General features: G+C 37.7%; 2 protein-coding genes across 2 annotated transcripts in view; both read left to right on the top strand.

The window, feature by feature from the left end:
* Positions 1-24,048, top strand: part of ANKFY1 (ankyrin repeat and FYVE domain containing 1) — a 79,713-nt gene that overhangs the window by 51,305 nt on the left and 4,360 nt on the right. The window lies entirely within an intron of this gene.
* ZZEF1 (zinc finger ZZ-type and EF-hand domain containing 1) overlaps positions 1-24,048 on the top strand; it is a 61,629-nt gene that overhangs the window by 10,292 nt on the left and 27,289 nt on the right. Inside the window, exons 7-30 of the mRNA XM_050908878.1 lie at positions 997-1,113; positions 1,353-1,531; positions 2,569-2,667; positions 3,696-3,787; positions 4,788-4,936; positions 5,487-5,598; positions 6,807-7,022; positions 8,540-8,640; positions 8,979-9,148; positions 9,923-10,056; positions 10,354-10,424; positions 10,871-10,985; positions 11,599-11,758; positions 12,737-12,858; positions 12,945-13,055; positions 13,680-13,846; positions 14,465-14,546; positions 15,183-15,384; positions 16,628-16,776; positions 17,166-17,406; positions 18,993-19,072; positions 19,658-19,751; positions 21,149-21,662; positions 22,668-22,832. Of these exons, the coding sequence (XP_050764835.1) occupies positions 997-1,113; positions 1,353-1,531; positions 2,569-2,667; positions 3,696-3,787; positions 4,788-4,936; positions 5,487-5,598; positions 6,807-7,022; positions 8,540-8,640; positions 8,979-9,148; positions 9,923-10,056; positions 10,354-10,424; positions 10,871-10,985; positions 11,599-11,758; positions 12,737-12,858; positions 12,945-13,055; positions 13,680-13,846; positions 14,465-14,546; positions 15,183-15,384; positions 16,628-16,776; positions 17,166-17,406; positions 18,993-19,072; positions 19,658-19,751; positions 21,149-21,662; positions 22,668-22,832 (3,642 nt within the window). The remainder of the gene's footprint in view (positions 1-996; positions 1,114-1,352; positions 1,532-2,568; positions 2,668-3,695; positions 3,788-4,787; positions 4,937-5,486; positions 5,599-6,806; positions 7,023-8,539; positions 8,641-8,978; positions 9,149-9,922; positions 10,057-10,353; positions 10,425-10,870; positions 10,986-11,598; positions 11,759-12,736; positions 12,859-12,944; positions 13,056-13,679; positions 13,847-14,464; positions 14,547-15,182; positions 15,385-16,627; positions 16,777-17,165; positions 17,407-18,992; positions 19,073-19,657; positions 19,752-21,148; positions 21,663-22,667; positions 22,833-24,048) is intronic.

Raw genomic sequence — 24,048 nt, forward strand, 5'->3', positions numbered from 1 at the left:
GCTTGTGGTGATTGGCCGTTTTCTGTGTAACGTTTCCTTGTTTGACTGCCAAACAGTTCTGGTCAATGACTTGAAGGATTGGAATCCTCATAAAATAGCTACACACCCACATCAACTTTTATAGAGCTTAGTTAGCATGATGCCACCGCTTAAGAGCACTGCTGTCATTAGGTTAATGAATACTGTGGGCTAAAGTCCACTAAGCCTATCCTTAATTTGTGTCATCTATGAAACCTCTTTAAAGTTCAGATAACTTTATACATGCTTACATCTGAGGAAGGTTCATAGTTCCAAGCTTTACTAGAACTGAGAGCCTCCAGTCTTGCTACAATTTAGATATTTGTTAGAAACGTAACATGGATCCTGAGCTAATAAAGCCTAAAAAAGTTATGAAGGAGAAGTCTTGACTGAAAATATGTGTTCAGGAATTACAAATTCAGTATTTGGAATTATAAAGCGAAAACCCAAACTTTAGTATTGGATAGAAGGACTTTGATGAAGTCGCTTAAGAATTCCTATTTTCAGGGGTTATTACATTATCTTAGGAAATCAAACAAAAGTTCTCATCTGAGCTAACAGATTTCTCTCTTAGTTTCTGTAATTGTTCTGAAAGAATTTAAAAGCAATTTTCCCTTTACTAATATGCTCTTACTCAATTCTAGAACTATTTAAAATGCAGTACTTGGGCACTAAGCTATTTCTAATGCTGTCACATATTTAATTCAAACCCCCTTGATTTATTTGTCTCATTACATCTGAGATTATAAGGTTAAGATTCAAGATTACCTAGCAGTCATTCAACTTGCCCCGCCTGGAATGCAATACTGTTTTTACCTTTTGAACAGATTCTCTGTGTAAATAGATGTTCTGCATTCAGAATCTATTTGTAGAGACCTCATCAAAAGCATGAAGATTCAAATGTGTAATTCATTTTAGAAGGCTGTTTTCTCTGATTCTATCTGGTTTTCTGATGTTACATTCTGTCCCTTTTACTAGGAAAGCACTGCAACACATGCCACCTCTATCCCTAACACCGGGCTCTACAGATTTTTCAAGCTTCTTGTCTCCCAATGTTTTGGAAGAGGTCGATAGCTTCCTTATAAGAATAACAAGGTGAGATTGTGTTGATGTATTTTGATGTAGTGGAAAATGGTTTAGAAGAGTTTGTATAGCAAACGTATCTCATTTTTACTCATCTGCTCTTTTTTTTAGTATCTTGAAAAATTCAAAGACATTAAGAAACAGGCACCTTTAGATTTTTTTTTTTTCCATGTGAGCATTATTTGTCCTTATTTAAAAACAAAGTGTCCTGAGTTTTCTTTTCATACTGTTGTTTTTTTTTCCCTCCCCAGTTGTTGTACTACTCCAGAGGTTGAACTTACACTCTTGGCCTTTGCCTTAGCCAGGGGGAGTGTCGCTAAAGTGATAAGTTCCCTTTGTACAATCACCGATCATCTGGACACTCCATACAAGGCTTCATCCCTTATCGCTTCCATGGCAACAGTTAGACAGAACCTGCTGTATAAATACGGTAAATGAACAATTGTCGGATCCTTTACTATACATAGTTAAGACAATATGCAACTTTGAGTTGTTTTACTTGTTCTGCTGGGGTTTAAAATTATACGAGACTTCTAAATTAACAACTGTTACCAAGAAGATAGCCTGTGAAGCTGAACTGCCTGAAAAGTTGGTGATTAGATCAGCTTTCTGTGATCTAAGAATTGAACCAGGTGGCATCATCTTGAGGGAGAAAACATGACCGTTGTAGATAGTGGCCCCTATACCAAGATGGTGATAGTGTTTGTATTGTATAAAAGGCAAATGATATCAAGTATTTTTATTCTTTCAGTAACACACTTTTTTGTATGTTTAGCCTCAGTAAGTGGTCTCTCTTGCAGACGTGCACAAATTTAAGATGTGTTTTAAATGTAATGTCATTAGCGTCTATTTACAGTTCTTTTATTTTCACTTTTATAAATTAATCTGAGTATGTCGTAAGTGTAGAGCTGTGCATGATCTGACATAAGGCGGTAAGATTTTGCTGTATCGACAGTACTTGTTTGATAAATCTGTATTTTCTCAGGTGTCAACTTCTGAGATTATCATTAGTGTCTCAGGAAGAATTTTTCCCTTTGTTTGCCTTTTAGTATGTTTTTTGTCAGGACTTCATGGCTTGTGCCAAAGAATACGTTAATTATTTTATAATTATAGTATCAATATTTAGTTTCAAAAGTTTTGAAAATTGCTTTGTTTTTTCCCAGAGTAGCTGCTGCTTTTTGCAGGACAAGAGTAGTATTTTATGTATTGTGAATTCCAAAGTGTGCACACAGTTGAAGGAACATAAGTTGTCATGATTTTCGTTGTCCTTCTGCCTGTATCTAAAACTTGAGCTATTTTAGATTAATGTATCTCTTATACTCCAGTTTCTTCCTCCTTTTTTTGTCTGACAATGGTAAAAATCTCATAATGTTGTAATTTTTTTCATTTGTTTTCTGTGTGAAGAACTTAAAACTGGAAAATAGGCTATTTTATGAATTTGATAAACCTGTTGAATCTCTTACTTAGGAAAACCATTACGACTAACTTTGCAAGCGTGTGATGTAAAGGGAAAAGAAGATAAATCAGGGCCTGAAAACCTCCTTGTAGAGCCATGGACCGGGGATGGTAAGAGCCTGGACTTAAAATCCAGAATGTTCAACCAGACACAAAGGCTGTTAACAAGGCTGTGGTGCTGTAGCATATGTATTTGGTACTACTCGACAGTTTTATGATATGGAAGATCTATAATTAAAAACAAAACAAATGAAAGCCAAGCCAAAACAACAAGTAAATTCTATTTTACAACGAGGTGAATTTCTCAGGAGCCAGTTTATTGTCAAAACAAAACAAACAAACAAAAGATTGGATTTTGGGGAGAATTATTGATATTTTACGTGGAAGTGAGCAATGAGCTGTCGCAAAGAAAATTGTACTAGAGCACATTTTGTGGGTTGAAGTCATGAATCATTCACTGCTAGTTTCCCAAATATTGATGGAGAGATATGGTAGAAATCATTGAAATTTTCACTGACTGCACGTAACTATTAATTCTCCTTTAAAGCCTGTCTTTGTTAATGCAATGTTTTTAGGTGCTGGATACAACCTAAAGAAAGAGATTTGTGTTTCTTGACCGCCTTTTTAAGTGACATGCTACCTAATCTTTTTTAAAAAAATCGTGTATTGTCTTGTGCAGTGCTACTGGTAAATTAAAGCTATTATGACAGAAAATCAGGCACATTCTAAATGCTTATTTTACCCCTTCTTTTGCTCGTGTTTATTGTTTGAGTTTGTTTAGTTATTTTGTGGATTGTCTTCTGATGTTTTATGGATCGCAGGCTGAGGAACAGGGCGTTTTATCAGTGAACAGAGCCATAAGCCAAAGTAGTATTTGGGAGTTACTAGTAAACTTCAGTGGGGGAAACACTCTTGAAATAGCTGTAGATACTGCGTTCCCTGGAGAGACACTGGCTGGAGACACCTGTGTGTGCTCTGTGGGAGTCTCTTTTATTTGGAAACATTTCCTAATGAGCATTTCACTAGAAAAGCGTAGTGTTTTTGTTTCCCTCCCTTTAGTCCACAATCGTAGTATTCTCTTTCAAACACCTTGTACTAGCAGTCCTTCCAACCTCATTCCATTCCCACTGCTGCTTTAGGTTTTCTTACTGAAACTGGGAAGACCAGAGCAAGTATCATTCTTTCTACTGGAACTGAATCTTCATTTCAAGTGACACAAATTAGAATAAAGGTATGTAGTTCCTCTGTGCTTTTCAAGTAGAAGGCTTGCTTTTTCCCCTAATGGTAGAGTTGAATTAGAATTTTTTTTTTTTTTTATGAACTGAAATTTTAAATTAGTCATGCAATAGTGTTATTTTGGGGTTTTACTTTTATGTAAGTCACAGGGAACTTAAGGAAATGGAGGTCTTAAATTGTTCCAGGGTACCACAAGCATGTAGTAAAGACATTTATTTTGTATTGCTTTTGTCTGTATCTTGTAATATACTCAAGCTAGTGAGCCTTAGGTGTATGGTTTCTCTGTAAAGAATATGGATTTATTTGTGGGATTATATACCTTATACTTAAAATAATTTTTCAACTCTGTGAATAGCAGATTTCAAGATATATAAGTCTTTCAAATTCTTTTTAAAGATATCAGTGTAATTTGAACACTTGGTGCGATTTTATCTGGTTCAAAAGCAAGATCCCGTGGTTAAATCTCATGGCCAGGACAAAACTTCAGTGAGATTTCTGCAGCTGAATTTATTTATTTATTTAAGGCAAAGCAGTAGTTTAATTCCTGGAACAAGGATGCATATTTCAACGTCAAAGAGAATTAAACATGGGTGGGCTTCTGGCAATTAAATTCTAATTGGAGCTGGAGAGGCAGCTAAGCTGTTTTGCAGTGGAGTGATACTGGGATACATAATTTTAGTTTTGTTTGGTTTTTTTAAATTAAAAAAGTATATAAAATGAGAATGAGAATTAATGTGGAGTGTAGTTAATGTTAGGGTGCTAGCAGAGTGATAAATGTAGCAAATATTAACCACGTACATGATCCTGGTTCAGTGAGTTACAAAAGTTTTCAAAACATTTCTCTTAATGTGTTTCATTTTTCTTTAGGTAAAAAGTGCAATTCCAGAGATCAGTATTCTCAGTATTTAGTTGCTTTCATAACTTTTTTTCTGTGAAAGCAACACCTTCTTTTATTGTCAGCTTTTTAATACATTGCTCTGGATTTGTTCTTTTAGGTCCGACGAGGTGCCATTGGGGCCCAGTGTGGGCTGGTGTTTGCTTATAACAGTGCTTCGGAAAAGTTCCATGCAGAGGAACACTTCAAAAGATTTGAGAGCTATGACAAATGGAAGCTGCGGGAATTCAAACAATTTTTAAAGAACAGGTATAGGTGGACTTTTTGTAATGAATACATGGAACATAAATCTTATATTAGATCTTTTTGCAATGCAGCTTGAACTATTGAGAATTGTTCCAAATGTCTTAAAAATTATGCATCATTTAATTGTTACTTGTTTGATTTTAATGAGCCTCAATTTGATGTGTTTGAGGAAATATGTATATAGCTGTTGTCTTCAGCCTTTTGATTTAAAGACCTGTTTAAAAAGGGATATAACAAACTTTCTACTTGAGGTGCAGATCGCTGATAACAGAAACAATTTATAGGAAGATCATGTGTTAATTAGCCGTTATTAAAGTACTTTCTCAAAACTGTTGCTTAGGAGTGAGGGGAGGTTAGGGACCATGACTAAAAAGATTTCCTTTATTTTCTTACCTTGCATGTACTAGAGTTTGGGTATGTGAAAGTTCCTGTTGTCTCTCTCTCTCATCTTTATAGCCATAACATGCAAAAAATATTTTGGTAGCATATCAACAGCTTCGCAGTTTCTTTAAACTTTTTCTTTACCAAGTTTGTTACATTCTTTTATACATAGAAGCAGTTGTTCATGTGATGATTTGGGAGATGATGATCCTATCGGCTGGTTTGAAGTGGAAGAAGAATGGGATGAAGTTGATGTCAAAATGCAGCAATGCAGAGTTTCCCAAGTAAGAAACCATGAAAATCCATTGGCCCAGTCACTGTGAGCAGAGGCTCATCTCTGTGCTTTGTTGTAATCCCAGTTGAAATAAACATAACTCTTTTTTGTGCAGGGAGAGGTCTTCTGGGTAGAGGTAGAAATCAATGGGCTTCTAGTTAAATGGATGATTTGACTTTTGTCCTCTGAGTTTTATTCTTTTTCTCTGTATGTACACATATGTAGCTGTAGTTAAATGGTGCTTCAAGATCAAATTTAATGCAAAATTACGTGATAATGCGCAGACTACTAGTTTTATCATGAGGAAGTATTTCTAAAAAGGATTACATGATTGTTGCTTTATTCTAATATTTAGAAGAATTAACTACTGCATAATTAGAGCATTTATTCTTTCAGAGTCAAGTTCTGAAACCCTTGTTTTAAGGGACAATCAATTACTAAGCAGTTCCATCAGGCTGATTTCCTTGAGGAACGTGGGACTTTTCTGTTTCAAGAGTGGCAGAATATGGGTTTTGATTTGTAGTGCTTAAGTAGGAAACTTTGCTTTTCAGACCCTGCATTTATCTTGTTTCTGGAGTCCGCTGTTGTGTAGTTCCCCAATCCTTTTTTGTACTGTGGAAATTAGCAGAAGTGGTGGCACAGTTATAAGTCAACTGGGAATTTTTCTAAAACGGTTGCTCCTTGCTAAGACATTCTGCTGTTGTCTGTGTAACCCTTAGTCCCTGAGACTTATGAGCGTGCAGAGTTACTAAGTACATTTGGATGGCACAACTTGCTGTTCCCTTCAGCTTTGCGTTCTGTACCTCACTGTGGACAGACTGCATAAAAGTGTGTTTTAAATATTACATATTGATCCTCTGCTTGCTTTTAAATGCAGCTAATAATTTTTTAACCTGCAAAAATGCTGTAACTATACTGTAGAGCCATGGAAAAGAGTATGCAGAATGAATGGACCTGATAATGAATTAACTAACTTTGCAGATGGTTGTAGAGGTCACAGAACCGTCACTGTGACTTTTTTGGATGTGGGGAGAGTTCAAGCTTAGCCTGAATCTCAGGCTCAGTATTTTAAACTTCCAGAGGTGATTGACAGGGAATAAGGCTTGCCCCTCCAACCGCACCTGCAGTCTCCTCACATAGATGCACTCATGTCTTTTAAAAGCCAAATTTGTACTAGCTTTTAAAACCAAATCTTGTGCTGTGTTTATATCCTTCTAGTACTTGATGATAAAGTTCTTGTGCACAAGACAAGACACAGCAGAACGGCTCGGAGTTCAAGGCCTGAATGTTCTTGGGTATCTTCGGGCTATGCGAGACGAGCCCAATAGGAGCATGAACTGCTTGCAGTGCAGGAAAACTGATGACGATACAGTTTGTGGCACAACTCTTCTCCTGAAAACGCTTCATTTCATCCAGCAGCTGGCACAGGACCTGGTATTTTTACTTCTTAGTTCTTTTTAAGCGTGTATTTACCATGCTAAAAGTAATAAGGCTATGCTAACAGTAATTGTGAATGGATAAAGAAAAGTCTTGATACTAGGTACTAGCAACTGTTAAAACCATGCTGTAGATGAAAAAAAAGGTTTCTGAAAAATAGCATTTTGTGAATGTTTACTGAAGTTGACTAGGAATATGCTCACTTTGGGTCCAGAAGAGAGTTAAGAACCATTTTTCAGCATCAGGTTACAATGCTGGGTGAAGTAGATGCAACAGGAGGATGCTCTACTGTCTATTAGATAGCGTAGCTATTTCTGAAGCAAGCATCTGGAAAAATGCATAGAGAGGTAGCTAGGAAGGTTCCATAGATTAAAACATGTCCTCTTTTTGTCTGAAATAATTCTGTAAATATCTAGGGTGAGACGTATACAGTTAAGAGATGTGGCTGGTATGTGCTGATGTATGTCAGCGTGATGTACCCTACTTCTGAGGATATGTGTCAAAATCATGTTTTGTTCATACAGTGCATGCATCTGTGCCTTTTCAACTTCGATTCTGAACCATGGGCAGTCTCATTTTGGCTATGTGCTGGTTTTGGCTGGGGTAGAGTTAATTTTCTTTGTAGTAGCTAGTATGGGACTATGTTTTGGATTTGTGCTGGAAGCACAAATTTTGTGTTGATAACAGAGGGATGTTTTCATTATTGCTGAGCAGTGCTTACACAGAGTCAAGGCCTTTTCTGCTCCTCACACTGCCCCACTAGCAAGGAGGCTGGGGGTGCACAAAAAGTTGGGAGGGGACACAGCTGGGACAGCTGACCCCAACTGACCCAAGGGATATTCCATACCGTATGATGTCATGCTCAGCAATAAAACTGGGGGGAAGGTTGGCTGGGGGGGCCGCTGCTTGGGGACTGGCTGGGCATCAATCATTTGGTGGTGAGCAATTGTTTTCACTTGCATCACTTGCCTTTCTTGGGTTTTACTTCTCTTTGTTATTTTCCTTTTCATTACAATTTATTATTATTATTATTATTATATTTTATTTCAATTATTAAACTGTTCTTATCTCAACCCATGAGTTTTCTCACTTTTACTTTACCAGTTCTCTTCCCCTGTCCTGCCGAGGGAGGGGAGTGAGCAAGCGGCTGTGTGGTGCTTAGTTGCCGGCTGGGGTTAAACCACAACAGGCTATTACTTACTTTCAATCAAATTAGATTAGGAGGTAGTGGTTGTAAAGTCTTCTGGTGGTGGAGGACAGCGATGGGGGACGAGACATCTAGAAAGAGGAGAGAGAGTCCTTATTAGTAGCTCTGTGAAGGGGAAGGTTTCAGCATGAACTGTCACATTTAGACACTGGAATATCCATGAATGAACTTATACTGGAATTCATGTTAGCTGCAAACTTATAGGAAACTAGGCTGCTTTAAGCCCAGTGCTCAGGGATTTACTTTTTATAAATGTGTTGTGTATAGAGTTAATTTTCCAATCCTGCGTTTTCTTTGCCTTTTTAAGGTTCAACAGAAGGAGAGTGGATTAAAATACAAGTCATTTTTAGATTTCACAGGCCTTGATTTGCAGCTGTTCTGGAATTTTTACAATAAACTTCACCAAAAGTAAGTCACTTCTCTACTGTGTGGTGGAGCACTAATCTGTGTGTGTATGTATAAATAAAGAATGCTTAGTTTAGTTGCAGCAGTTTCTTCTTCCTAAACTACATCATTTACATAAATAACATTTTCCTACTGCTGCCATGTGGGTTTTTAACTATAATGTTATGTAGAAGCTTGAGATGTAGATTAATTTAGCTGGTAGCTATACTTTTTTTGTCTATGTGCTCTCTACTCAGTGTTTTTTGTCCATCTGAGATAGTGACTTTCATAGCATTATCTATTTGGTGCAAAAGAGCTTCTTTTCTAGTTTTTGCTTCTGTTTGTTTTATGCTTTCTTACAGCCCAAGGGAAGAATGTATCTTTGCTCAAACACTGCTATTGCAGCTTCTCCAGAGCTGCTTCTCTGTGCTTACTGGAGACAATAAAACTGCTAAACCTCAAGAAACTTCTCAGAGCAAAACATCTGGTCACACAGAAGCTGCAGAAGAGCTTTACAGACATTTGTGTGAAGGTAATTTAAATTGAATATATTAACTGTTTTGTCTGTTCTGGCTTAAAAGTGTGTTACAATAGTTACAATTTGTGAAAAGATATTTATTCCTAGAGGCCAAGTCAGCTACTGTTCCTTTGTTTCTTCTTCAGGTCAGTGTGTGCTAATTAGTCTAACGCAGTAAAACTTTCCTTGACCCTATGACAGGGTTTTATAGACTTTCTGACAACGTGTGGTCTGGGAACAGCTGCAATAGAAAACTTCTTTCGAACGTGTTAGCTGCTTGAACCAGCAGGGAGTGTGATCCTTTAACTATAATGTTACTGGGGTTCATTTATTTCTGATATTTCATATAAATATAAATGACCTTACAAGGAGCCTGTAAGGTTTACAGTAACACAGGGAAGATTCTGGAGCCAGTGAAGAGAACGGGAATTACACATTAGATTTCACTGGAAGTAGGATGGCACCCTCTTTATTCAAGTGTAATTTTTTTGTTAATTACCTAACAGTCTCCGGAAAAGCAAGCTAGAGATAAACCAGTTTATATAGAATCTGTCCCATCTTGAAAACTTTATTAGCAATGTTCCTAGAATTAATTTACTCAATGAATAAATACATCCTTAGAAAAATCTTGCTTGCTAGAAGTCAAAAAGTTCCCCCTCATCTTCTGTGTGTATAATGGGATTGCAAGGGCTTGAAGTTGTGTGAAATAACATGTTCAATTCAGTTATGACTCTAACATATGGTGTATTAATTTGAACTTGTAATTTTGTTTCCTTTTTATATGAGCAGTAGTGGACATGGGGGACAGTAACTTCATCCCAATGAAAATGCTAAAAGAGGAAGTTAAGAACACCTTACTCAGTGGAGCAGCAATCTTTTTCCCAGATAGACAGACAAGGCGACACCAGCTCTTCACCATGATGGTAAACCATTAAATGAGAAATTGATAATTTAGTACCTGCTTTCTTTATGTAGAAAAGAGAACAAATCTGAGTTCTTGTTGTCAAATAATGTATACTTTGCCCCATTAAAGTACAAACCTTTTTTTTTTTCTTTGTGTCTTATTATTCTCCCCTTCTCTGTGCAGCTTATCCAAAGAAAGAGGAGGTAACCCTGCCTTTCTTACCAAAAATGAATAGTAGAACGCAGAAATTAGAATTCTGTCTCACAGAGGAAGGAAACAGAACATATCATAAAAATAAATCTTTTTCCTTTTCTAGAAGAACATCACAGAGCAAGAACATAAGCAATCTGTACATCTTGTCTTCAGATCCTTGTGTACACACTTCAGGTGAGGGGTCCTGAAATTGAAAATAATTGGCTGATAACCCGCATCTGGTAATAAGTTCATATTTAATCCTTTTTAGAAATGTTATTCCCCTGGAAAATAATTCTCCAAGATAATCAACTGACTTTACTTTAGAAAGGAGAATACTATTACTTAATATGTTTATTAACTGAATAGCTATATAAAACATTGTCCAAGGTTGGTGCTGAAATCACAATATATTGCTCTTAGGCTTCTCCTAGGCTGTCTTCCAATTTTTTAAGTGATTGTTCGTCCATGGTGATGGTTGGTATTGATTTAATCAGTCTGGAGTCATCAGAACCCAAACTTTTGATTTTCCTAGTAATTATACAGTAGGATCTCTATAGATTTGTCACAAGGATAACTAAATTTGTGTTTTGGAACTGTGCTACTTGTTGTTGGTTAGTAAGAAGATCTTTGTTTTGTAGTGATCAAGATCCGGGTGGACTCCTATTATTACCGGAGAAAGGAGTTTCTGCAAATTTTGACATAAGTGAAGTGCTATCAGTCATGGATACCCTTCTGCTAGTGGCGGCAAGAGAGGTAGCTGTCTTTGCACTGTTCCTCTTCCTACTTCTTTGCCGTGATTTTTTTGTATGCATTCAAACACAAGCTGCGTGCCTGAGATGTATGCTAAAGAACTAGCTTTCCTGTACTTCTGGATAAAACTATTCATGGCTATTTAAGTCTGTAGGATTAGGTTTTCCAACCAATTGAAGTATTTGCCTTTAAGCATTAACATTTCATAATAGTAGAGTAAGTAATGTATAAGATGAGGTATTTTTCCATAGCATTGAAAAGACTTTATGGCACCCTGTCAACACTAGGAAGCAGAAGTAATCATCCCATATTGAGAGGTTAGAATTGGTCATGCCACTAAGGGAGGTGTAAATGGAGGAGGGTCATTTACATATGCAGAAAAAATGTGCTGAGAATGTCGAGTGACTCATATGTAGCTATTCCTACTTAACACTGCGATTTATCAAAACAAAATACATCAGTTGCTTCATGGCGTTATATGCTGCTTGTCAGTTGCATTTAATCTTTTTTGTGGGGTGAGTGGGATGACAATGTCCATCACAGTTTACTTAGTACATGTTGTGTGTCATTCTGCAGCAGAAGAGGATATCCTTTTATTACATTCTTTATTTTTCAGTGTGAAATGATGATGCTGGATGTTGCACAGCAAGAGAGTGGCACAGTCTTGTCTTCCTTATTCTGGTCTGTTCAAGGTAGCCTCCTTTCATGGTGCTACCTGCAACTTAAGGGTAGCGATAATTCAGCCAAGGATCTTGCAGTAGAAATACTTAAAAACTGTAAGTGCTGGGATTGAATACAGAATTAAGTGTGGTGTAATACAGGACTTTAAAATGTGAATTTGCAAACTGCAGTATAATAAGGGTTCGCCAGTAGTTGCCTGAGGCATACTTACAACTGTCATAGCATTTCTAATCTCTCTAGGAAGGAATTTGTAGGCATATTGAGCAATTTAGAATTTTAGCTGTACCGATAATTTTATGTTGGGAGACTCTTCAGAAAACATTTCAGTAAGTTTTGGGGATCAAATACTGAAAAAAACCCAAACAACAGTTACAGACTTTCATTTGAACATTTTGGTTTCTTTAAATGTCCCTTATTTTGATAAGCTCCTGTGTGGTGATATGTATTTTCCTAGACATTTGTGATAGCAAGAAGAAAGGAACTTACTTAAGAAGCTGGACACTTCTAAGGGGTGTTTTGCTACAGTGGTTTGGGTTTTTTTTGTTTGGTGTTTTTTGGTTTTGTTTTTTTTTTTTAATGCAGCAGCTCAGTATTGAGTAGTTAATTGGGCCAAGTACTTAATGGAGGTGTAATTTTATGTTAAATTACTTCACATTTATGTTATTTGTGTATAAATAAGTTTGTTGTGTTCCTGTCTTACGTTTAAAAATGGAGTAAAGCTATAGCTAAAAATTACTAGCCTCACTTGTTACTTAAGCTGCATTTCTTAGCTGTGTAGGGAGGCTACTGGATACACTGAGATTGTTGAAACAATCTTGGAGTGTTTCATTAAATTACTCATCACTCATCTTTTTTGTAGTATCATTGATAAGCATGACTTGTTTCCACAATAGAAGTATGACAGAAAACTTCTCTGAACTATTTTCACTCTTGGGTGTCTCTGCCTTGGGGCAGCAGATGCCTCTCCTGCTGTCTTTCTTCTTGTGCACATCACCATGCACTTAAGTGTTTGATAAAGCAGGTTGTGGTAGCAAATCCTTAAGGTGGCTATTAAGGGTTTTTTTTCTCTTTAGATGTGGGCCAGTTCCTGTCAAATATCAGAACGATTTTGCAGTCACTTTTATCTCAATATAGTGGCAAAACAATAGTAGAAAAAATAAGTAACTCTGTCTTTGCTATGGCAACTCGTCAGCTGGTAAGTGAACATTGGGATTTTGTACTATTCCCGGGTAGCATGGCTATGGGTACTTGCATTTTCATGAGCCCTGTGTTTTCTCCTAGGTCATCTTCTTGTTGGATTTTTGCACTTTAGACATTCCATACTGTACTCTGCTACAGGGATTCAGCACTTTGATAGAACCACTGAAAAGCCTTTGTAGTGAGCCTCATAAGGTAACTAAAGATACAGGCACTATTAAGTACAGTGAGACAAAAGCGAATTTGCAAGAAAGACATAGAAAACTCAGGTGATTCTATTGGTGAGTGTTTGAAAGGAGCTGGAAAGCTTCTAAAAGCATGGGATGTGTAATGAAATGTTGAGTGAAGAACTAGAAATATATCTGTACTGATATGGAAGATGAGCAAAGTGACCAGAAAGTGCAACTGGAATGAGAAGCCTAGAAGGTAGATAGGAAGGAGGGATTCTGAGGATGAAGAGGAAAATAAATTAAAAATAGTATGTGCTTAACATTTTTAGCTTCATTGCTTGTGGTGATGAAAATAAAGTCTGTATGTCTGTAGTGTAGATGTTTAAATCTGCATTAGTCATCCAGACTCTCTTTTTGTTATCGTTGGAGACTTGTAGGCGCTTCTGGGCTGAGACTGTCTCCTCCTCCAGTAGACTAGATGAATTTTGCTTTAGAAGTGCCTGTAAATCAATGCTGTAGCATTTTAAATGCCACTTTGGAGGTACATCTGGCAACTTGAAAGTATAGACACAAAAATCTAGTGTGGTAATTTTTTTTTTTTTTTTAATGCTTTACATCTGTATCTCAAGAATACATTTTTGTTCTACAGATGGAAATGGAAAGCTGGCAGCAAGAACAGCCTGTAGTGTTGCGAACGTGGACAATGGAATCCCCTCATAACTATGAAAATAATTGCCATGAGGTCTCAGTCTTCCTGTGTCATGGGGCAACTTACTTTGAGGTGGAATTTGATGAAAAATGTGAAACTGAAAGGAGGTAATTTAATCTTGTGCTGGGTTAGATTCCAATATCTATTTGCAGAGGGGCAATTCATGTTTCAACGTGCAAGGAATACTTCTTGCACTCAAGCATGCCATTTCATTTTCTTCATTGTCCTGTGTAATAGACAATGTGTATTTTGAATGACTTCTCGTGCTGAAAGCCACTTCTCCTGGCAAATGTACAGACATGCTGTTCTTATGAGTTTTGCTTCCTTTGGCCTTGATCTGTTTTGTAATATTGCTGCGACCACCACAGTTTGTGCTTGTGGTATTTATTTTGCTCTCTTTAGGCAAACTATTGGCTTAGTTTCTCTTGGTAACATATCAGGCTACTGCTTAGTTAAGGCATATGCCAGATGTTAAAATTAGCACCCGTTACCAATTCTGAAGGGTTGGGAAAGTTCTGCAGGAAAGCAGGTCTGTGTTTGCTGGGACTATTGCATTGAAACACAAAATAAATTCCTTAGCAGTCATGTGAAGCAATGCAGGTGTGGTTCAGAAAGATGTGACAGGGTACATCATGAGATGCAGCACTTGTGAAAATCCAAAAGCAAACGTTTTCCCCCGAAACTTAAAAAGTAAATTTGGAAGTAATGAATTGCAATTTTCACAGGTATGATTACCTGGAGTTTACTGATGCCAGAGGTGCAAAAACTCGTTACGATACAAAGGTTGGCACTGAGAAGTGGCCTAAGGTGAGCACCTTTAAAATTCTGAACCACGTGATATATCCAATCTTAGGGAATTCTTATGATTGTTGTGGAAGACCTGTTGTCTAAAAGGATCTGCGCTTCCATGCGCGCGTGTGTGTATTCCAGCTCAAAGGTGGGGGGCAGGAGGTGAGGAAGAAAGTCTGCAATGATGCAAATAAAAGGAGTGAATGAGTAAAGAATCCCTCTTTGTTGCTGTTATCAGAGGAGCAGTCAGTCAAAATGAAAAGTAATAATCATGTTTAACTGGCAGTAACTACGTGGGTAAAACTTACTCATTGACACTCTGCCCTTGCAATTTTTTACATCATGAGACAAGCGTAGTGCTTCCTGCGGCTGCGCTCTTTCTTCAGTGACACCTACTCAAATGGGATGCTTCTCTATTGTTTTATGGCTCCGACTTCTAAAGCTCAATCGTCTGTAAAATTTCTCATTAAGCTATTGAACAGAAATTTTACCTGCTTAGTATTGTGGGTTTCTCATTCAGATGGTGGGGGAAATTAGATCTGTTATGCACAGAACATAATACTGAAAAATCACAGTTGCTGAAGGAAATTCATTACCCTGAAACGTCTTCCTGTCATGTACATTTGGCAAAATGACTGTTTTGTTGCTCTGTAGAAAGTGACCTTTAAGGCTGGCCCACGGCTGCAGTTTCTCTTTCACTCTGACAGCAGTAATAATGAGTGGGGCTACAAGTTTTCCGTCACTGCTTATGGCCTACCAGATGTTGCCGTTTCTTGGGGCTTGGATTTACAGCTTCTTGTATCCCGGTTGATGGGGCGCTTGGCTTCCCGAAGTATGGCGCTGAAATCTCTACGAGGTGAGTGCATTTAATAGCTCCAGAAGTTGTGATGCCATATAAAGAGGAGATACAAGGACCTTATGTTTCAAATCCCCTGTGAAAATAAAGTTCCTTTTTTATTTCTCTCTTGACTGAAGATGGAAGACTTGCTGTATTGCTGCTTAACAAAGTTTGGTCATTGAGCTATATCCGCTTTTTGTGGCAAGCCCGGCTGCTGTTCTGCGGGACTACTCTGAGAATGTCACAGGGATCACTGTGATTTCTCTAATATTCAGAAGCCAATGTTAGGGAGACATGGACACCTGGAAGTAATCATAGTAGGCTGAATTACCTTTACGAAGTAATATCAGAGTTTGCCCAATCTTCTGTTCTTTCTGTTCTTTTTTTCTTTTAAAATTGTTCCCTAGTGCTGTGATCCACCCCATCTTGGTGGTATGAATATGGAGCCAGCAAACCCATAAAAAAACCAGAGCTTAGAACACAAATGATTTAAAAAGTTTCACGTGAGCATTTGGTATTGATTTAAATTTGAATTCACAAATTAAGTTTGGCTAACTTGAGAAGTTAAGTACGCTTAGGATTGGGGCCACTGAAGATAAGTAAAATACAAAATATGAGATGGGTGCCGTAAGGGGGGAAAAGAAAAAAAAACAAACAGTTGTTTATTCTTTAATTTCAAAACCAGAACACTTCTATCTAGCTTCCTAAATCTGAGTTCATTCACCACTTTGGAGAAATCAAACAAGGTTAAAGAGTTCTTGCTGCAATCAGGTAGTCAGTACTTACCTTGGAAAATTAGGCAGGTACTTACCTGTGAATTTAGGGAACTAATTGAAGTGTTCTTATCATAGAATATTTTCTTCCTTTCTTAATGTAAGCATGTTTACATATAGCAAGTTATTATGTCTTTAGTAAGAGAGGTTAAATGCTTTTTCTCCTGCAAATTGAGGAATTTCTATGGTTATAAGTATGGTGAAAATGCTGAATTTAAAGTCCTTCCATAATGTAACATACTGTCACTGTAAGATAAGATACTGATGCTATCATTAAAGAAAGGGTACATCAGTTTTCTGTACCACATTAGAGAAACAGAAATTAGAGAATGTTGTTAAATTACTTGTTCAGTCTATTTGCATTACCTTTTTTTTTTTTTTTTTTCCTCCTCCCCCTGCTGGATGTTTAACATCTATTATTTTCTTTAACCTGTAAAAATGAACAAAAATATTTAGTAACTGAAGTGTCTGTTCTGAATTTCTTGCAGAACTAGGTAGTGAAGCAGACTTGCCTCCTTTGAAAGTAACATCAGTTCTTAATTCTCCTCTGTGGAAACCTGTCTTCAGGCATCAGATGTGTCCTGAGGCACTCCCGGGAGCCAGTCAAAGCAGTAGACTGCACCAAGATAAAAAAGAGGTACTTACACCACTGCTTTTGTTTCATTGGCATGAAATCCCTGTGTATCACACAGTTTCATTCAGGCTTAATTAGCTGATACGTCTTTAAGCATATGCTGCTGTGCTAAAGTTGTCATCACTTGCGCTGTTTAATTCAAATATCAAGGAGGAAAGAAACTGTTGTTCTGTGCCCTTTATTAGTTTCCATTTTCATAGAGTCATAGAATGGTTGGGAGGGACATTCAAAGATCGGCTAATTCATCCCCCCTGCCTTGGGCAGGGACATCTTTCATTACATCAGGTTGCTCAACTGCAGTAGATATACTGCAAGTTGACTTAATTGTAGGAATGAACTGCAACAATTTTTCAGATAATATTAAAGTAAATGTTTTCTAACATTCTTTCCAGGCTAGGAGCTCTCACCAAGATGACTGCCGTAACTTTCTTATCAACTTTGCAAAATCAGATCCTGCCCAGGACTTCAGTGGGCAAAAATCTGAACTTTTCAAAGGACTTATACAGGCATGTAAAAAACAGACCCCAAAGACAGATATAGTTGCTGGTTCTACTGTTGATCAAGCTGTGAACTCAACATTTGCTGCTTTGGTGTATCTCACTCCAGATTTATATGAGAAGCTTCAAAAATATGGTAACTCTAATATTAGACTATCTTAATAATGAAGACTTAAAGTTTGTAAAAGCCTATCTTATAGTTCAGTTTATAAACTCTGAAAAATCAGTTTAGTGTGACAATTTTTAGAAAGGTGTTCTGTATACAGAAGTCATCATTAAGGTAGACTAGGTAAGCCTTATCTCTAGAGTGTTTGTTTTTTATTAATATATGGTTTTATCTTCAGAGCTCTGTCCAAATATTAATAGCCATCATAAGCTACTGACTAAGCCTTATAAGGATATACACAAAGAGAGTAGTGATGTCCTCTGGGGTTTTAATGCAGAACAATGTGGCTTCCAGTGATTAGAGGTTCTTATATAATTTTCCACTCTCATTGTATTTTTTCTAAAAAGCCAGCACCAACTTATATATGGTTTTAAATGTTGGGAGTGGAGGAGGTGTGAATTACCTCCCAAAACATTGTACTGTGGAAACTAACCTTAGCATCCTCAAAGTATATATATTTTTTAACTTTATTTTTAATTTTTTTAAATAAAAGGTAATGTTTTGCTTTTAACTTGTATAATGTCTGTTGTATTACAATTTATATATTTTTCAGTAGGTAAAATGAACAACTTTTTAACTTACACTATCCTTCCATTAAGCTTATTGATATGTTTGAAGTATTGGATAATAAGGTGTTACTTGGTTCTGAAGGGTTTCATTTTAGGCTTTCACTTTCTGTCACAATTTTGAAGCTAAACATCTTACGTTTTGAGCTATAAAGTTTTGGCTGAAAATGATTGACACAAAGACTGACTTGATGACTGAAGTGGTTATTGCCTTTAGTCGTTTTGTCTGTCTGACAATTGATCTAATTTTCTGAGTAAGATTGAAAACTGTAGTAGCTCAGGAAAATGTTAATGAGTGGATAAGATATCCATCCTACTATTATGTTAATAGCTTCATCTGTCGGTCTTGCTGGGGCAGACTGATTTCAGGGCCTGTGTTCACCTATGCCGTGTGAAGTATGTACAAGTGATGCTGAAAAGAAGAAGGAAAAAAAAAAAAATAAAAAAAGTGGGGGAATAGGAGAGGGAAGGCCCTGAATAGGAATGTCTTTTTCTCCATAGTCATTGTCAGGCCAGTTTTGATGGAAACTGTTTTGTCAGGTCTTCAATTTTTGTAAATTGATCTTGAAAGTCCATTCCAGAAATTCATAGCACAAAACAAAAGAGAAAAAAAAAATTGAGAACTAAATATATAGAGAGAGCTTTAAGTTACTACTAAGCATTTCTTGATTATTCTGATATCAATTTGCATTAGTGATATTTACATGTATAGGGAGAGGTTTTTATTTTCCATGACTGCAGGCATCAATTTTGGGAAGAGACGAGAAAGATACTCATAATTTAACTTTGCAGATAACTCTGTCAAGGTGCAGTTTATGTATTTAAGGCGTATGAAAGTTGGCAGTTTTATTCCCTATTTTTCTTACAGGCGTAATTCCAAGTATTGACTAAGAGACGAAGGGAAGGCTCTAGCATAATTTTAGTTAAGTAATCAAGTTGTGTAAAAATGGAGCTGTAAATAAACAGGACTCTTCTTTCTCTCATTTCCAGTCAACAGTGGAGGCAAGGTGCCTTTGAGTGATGAGTTTGCACAAGTATATTCCCTGGCTGATTCAATTAGAATATGGATGGTAAGATCACTCAGGAGGATATCTATTAATGTCATTTACCTTAATATTTTACATTGCAATGTTAAGGAGTAGGGTGGAACCATGTTTTCCTTCAGTGATTCTAGGTCAACTGTTTTCACTTAGGAAGAACATATATTCACTTCTAAACTTTGAACTTAAACATTTAAATGCATTCTTACACTCCGCTCCTTCCCTCAGCCCCAGATGTGTCATCATGAGTATTTAGGACTGAATTTGACTCAAAATCAGTTAAATTTGTGTTATTTTTCAGCAAGAATGTGTGTTATTAATTAGGAAGATTCTTACATAGCAGTTGGAGTTCTTTCGAGGCATAGCATAGAGAGAAATCTGTCTTAAACATCATTCTCACAGTAATGCAGTGCTAATAGAAAAGGAAATAATTGCTTCTTTGACAAGCAAGTAACTGGTTTCAGTTCAGAGTATGTTTTTTGCCTAGGGAATAGTAAATACTGTCATCTGTTCCTGAGATTAAATTCCATTAATGTGATGCAGTCTTCATACTGCCTTGCTGTATAGATATACAGGGGGAGTCATATTTTAACTATTTTAACATCCTGTCTACAGTTGGAAATGAAGCAGAAATCGCTGATGGGTAGGGGAAATGATACTGAGGAGAAGCAGAACACAGAAGCAAGTGAGGTGAACCCAGAAACTCTTGGTAAGTGTTGCCTTTCCAAATGTATAAGTATTCCAGGTAGTTTAGTAAAGCATTGCCTTGTAAATCTTAGTCATTATTTTTGCTGTAAAAGGTAAGTTAGCAATTGAGGTTACTTTTTAATACCTTAAGAGATAAACTAGTATACATTACATGAACTGTCTGGATCGTTTTCTGCTCTTCTTTGCAGAAAATAGTACATGAGAAAATTCTACAGGGAGTGACCTCTCACTTGGGTCACCTGGTTCTGAACTTATGTTCATCTATTTTTGTAGATACTTGTTACCACAATTAACTGATGTTAGAATAGGAGCTGATTGTTATTAGAATAGAATGTGTTCTTGTTAACTACCGTGTGCTTCATATGGTTCAGTGTGATTATTCAAATTTAGCATTTGGAAATCTAGAATTAAGTAACTAATAGCGTCATAGAATCATAGAATGGTTTGGGTTGGAAGGGACCTTAAAGATCAGCTAGTTCCAACCCCCCTGCCAGGGGCAGGGACACCTTCCACTAGACCGGGTTGCTCAAAGCCCCATCCAACCTGGCCTTGAACTCTTCCAGGGAGGGGGCATCCACAACTTCTCTGGGCAACCTGTTCCAGTAACTCACCACCCTCACAGTAAAGAATTTCTTCCTAATATCTAATCTAAATCTACCCTCTGGCAGTTTAAAACCGTTACCTCTTGTCCTATCACTACACTCGTTGATAAAGAGTCCCTCCCCATCTTTCCTGTAGGCCCCCTTTAAGTACTGGAAGGCTGCTATAAGGTCTCCCCGGAGCCTTCTCTTCTCCAGGCTCAACAACCTCAACTCTCTCAGCCTGTCCTCATAGGAGAGGTGCTCCAGCCCCCTGATCATCTTTGTGGCCTCCTCTGGATGCGCTCGAGCAGGTCCATGTCTTTCTTACGCTGGGGGCCCCAGAGCTGAATGCAGTACTCCAGGTGGGGTCTCACAAGAGTGCAGAGTAGAGGGGGAGAATCACCTCCCTCGACCTGCTGGGCTGCATCAAAAGAAGCGTGGCCAGGTTGCGATTGGCTTTCTGGGCTGCGAGTGCACGTTGCTGGCTCATACTCAGTTTTTCATCCACTAATACCCCCAAGTCCTTCTCCTCAGGGCTGCTCTCAACCCACTCATCGCCCAGCCTGTATTTGTGCTTGGGATTGCCCCGACCCATGTGCAGGACCTTGCACTTGGCCTTGTTGAACTTCATGAGGTTTGCACGGGCCCACCTCTCAAGCCTGTCAAGGTCCCTCTGGATGGCATCCCTTCCCTCCAGCTATTTTCTAGCTGTCTTGGCTCAGAAGAAACAAGATAAATCACTTTTTTTCTAAGCAGAAGATAGGAAGTTTGGTGTTCTATTGTCATGATTTTAACTCTTCCAATTTTTGTGCTGCAGCAAAACTTTGTATGCAGAAGAGCCTTTTGTTACTGAATTTTTTGCCCACAAGAGCAAAGACGAAAGTTTCTGCTTCAGACAGTTTGGAAGCCCAAGATATTGATGATATCCAACAGTATGTCAGCGATAAATGCCAAAGAAAAGGTTCTGTTGTGGACACGGACTTCCAGGCAGCACACTCGTCTTCTAGTGGAGTAACTCATCCTGTTTCAAAAGAGGGGGGCAAAGTGACACAATCTGATACAAAGACTAAACAAGTTCCAGACCCCCTCCAAACAGAAGCAGCATCTGCATTTCACAGTAAGCCTGTTGAGAATACAGTTTCACAGCAAGAAGATATATCATCACCTCCTTCCACTCCTACACGAAAATCTCAGTTCAGCCGTGGAAGACTAAGGCTGCTGTCTTTCAGATCAGTGGAAGAGCCGAGAGCTGTGCCTACTGTGAAGGAGAAATATCCTATATTGAAAAACATACTAGACTTTATTAAGGATCAGTCACTTTCACATGAAAGGTAAGCAAATTGAAACTGTTGCCAATTATGAAATACAGAAACTTGTCTTCAGACCTCTTCAGGTGGAATAAAACATCTTTTAGCTGCAAGATAGCATTGAAAATCATTTTGTACATAAATAGTTGTCAGATTTATGTATCAAACTTCAGGTATTCAGAGCCGTGTAGGGGCTTGTAGAGAGTATTTCTGATTCACTTCTATTATTGTCCTGGTTTTGGCTGGGATAGAGTCAATTTTCTTCTTAGTAACCGGTACAGTGTGTTTTGGATTTAGTGTGAGAATACTGTTGATAACACGCTGATGTTTTAGTTGTTGCTAAGTAGCGCTTATCCTAAGTTAAGGATTTTTCAGTTTCCCCTGCTCTGCCAGCAAGCAGGTGGGCAAGGAGCTGGGAGGGAGCAGGGCCAGGACCCAGCTGACCCGAACTAGCCAAAGGGATATTCCATACCATACCGATGCCCGAGGAGCGATTCTGCTCCCGATCCCACTGGGAGGTGGGGATGAGTGAGCGAGCGGCTGCGTGGTGCTTAGTTGCTGGCTGGGGTTAAACCACGACGATCATGTAGAACTTCAGAATGTGAAAAACAATTACTTGGCTGTTTCTTGTCTGGCATCCTGAGATCTGTTTGCAGTGGTGTTTTGCTTCTTATCTATAAACAGCGAAGACATGGTGTAGCAGTACTAGTAATCCTTGATACCAAATATAGAGTAGTTGCATCTCTTATTAAATTACCTGGTATTCTGAAAATGTAAATCAAAGGAGAGATTTCCAATTCTCAGCTTGTCTGTTTTAGGCTCTAAAACTTGGACTGGTAGAGGAAGTGCTAGATCCTGGTTGAAGCTTTATCACTCGCTCCAACTGCAATGTACCACTGCTGGAAAAACAATTGAAAATTTAGATACCAAACTCTTGTTTAACTAGTCAAGTACTTCTTGAATTGTGATGTATTTGGGTTATTTTAAGCACAATGTTTTGAAGTCCTCATAGATGTTTTTTGTTCTTAGTGTTTTAAAGGTTCTTGCTTTGAGAAAATCCCAAGGGCAGAGTATTATGGAAGTGCTCAAGACAATCCGCCAGTGCCTAGACTCACTTGGGCAGCCACACTGTTTTCATCCACCGTGTGTACTTTTTCTCTTAGAACTTCTAGCCTGTCAGAAAGATTTTACAAAGTAAGTAATTATTTAGACAAGTCTCAGCCATGTGATTTAATATGTCTCAGTCCTTGTGTTCTCCCACTCAGGTATATTGAAAACAGTAGAAAGTTACTAGTTTTTAATCCATGGGGATAATAAAAATATGACCTGAGGATTAGTTCTTAGGCTACTATGCATATCTTGCATGCTTCATTTTAAAAAAATTAATAATTATTTTCAAGTGGGACTTAGTTGTACAGCTATTCATGCCAGTGGGTGTCATGTGGTTGAATCACAGCATGGATACCTAGAAACATCTTTACAGTTCCAACCAGATCACAGCAAACTCAAAAAGATTGTAGAGTCTTCAGTTATTGCTTTAGTTTAAGTTCCTGTCTAATTCTAGATTGGTTTCTTTCTCGTCCAGTAAAGCTGTAGTGATCTAACCCATTTAACTTGTAATTACTTATGTAGCATTGCATCTTTATAATTTTTGTGAAATTACTTTGTCAATCAAGATAATAGCTATCTGGCAGAAGAACAAACTTCCGAGAATGGTGCATGCTATATCTTGTTAGTCAAGCATTTGGTTGTTACGAATTTTCGTAACTTTGGATGTGATACCTGTACAAGACAAATTTTCTTGTGGGGTGATATATTCCGCTCGTGTACCAGAGGCTAAAGCGATGGACATGCAAGCTAAGGTCTGCAGTGCTATTAGCTATGTACCGGTTACAGGGCATGCACATACACATACAAAAAAAGAGGCAAAAAGATCATATCGATTATATGCATGTGTAATTGTTGTTCTAAGTAAGGAAAGATAATTTGGAAGTTTTTTCAAATTTTATGTACAACTAGAAAGCACGACAACTGGAAAGCACTATCTCAAAGCAGGAGCTAATACCATGCTGTTCTGGTTCATGAATTTAGGTCTGAATTTTATTGTGTGTCTGGACAGTGCTGTCTGAACTCTGTTGGCTGGTTTCTCGCTTGTCAAGAGCTTTTTATGGTCATCTTGCAGTACACTGATTTCCTTTTAAGATCTTGATTAGATTTTTGTAAAGCATTTTTTTAATTTGAAGGAAAGTTCTTTTGTTAGTACCATGAGAATATTCTCTTTGCCTGTTTTGTTTCTTAACTTCTGATTCCTGGTACGGGATTCTTTGAAAGTGGCAGACAGCATTTTAAACAAAACTAACATCCTTCCCACTTGTGGGGAGTGTTTAAAAGATTGTCTGTTTGTAAAATT

This window comes from Gymnogyps californianus, chromosome 20, assembly GCF_018139145.2.
Source record: "Gymnogyps californianus isolate 813 chromosome 20, ASM1813914v2, whole genome shotgun sequence".
Classification (NCBI taxonomy): domain Eukaryota; kingdom Metazoa; phylum Chordata; class Aves; order Accipitriformes; family Cathartidae; genus Gymnogyps; species Gymnogyps californianus.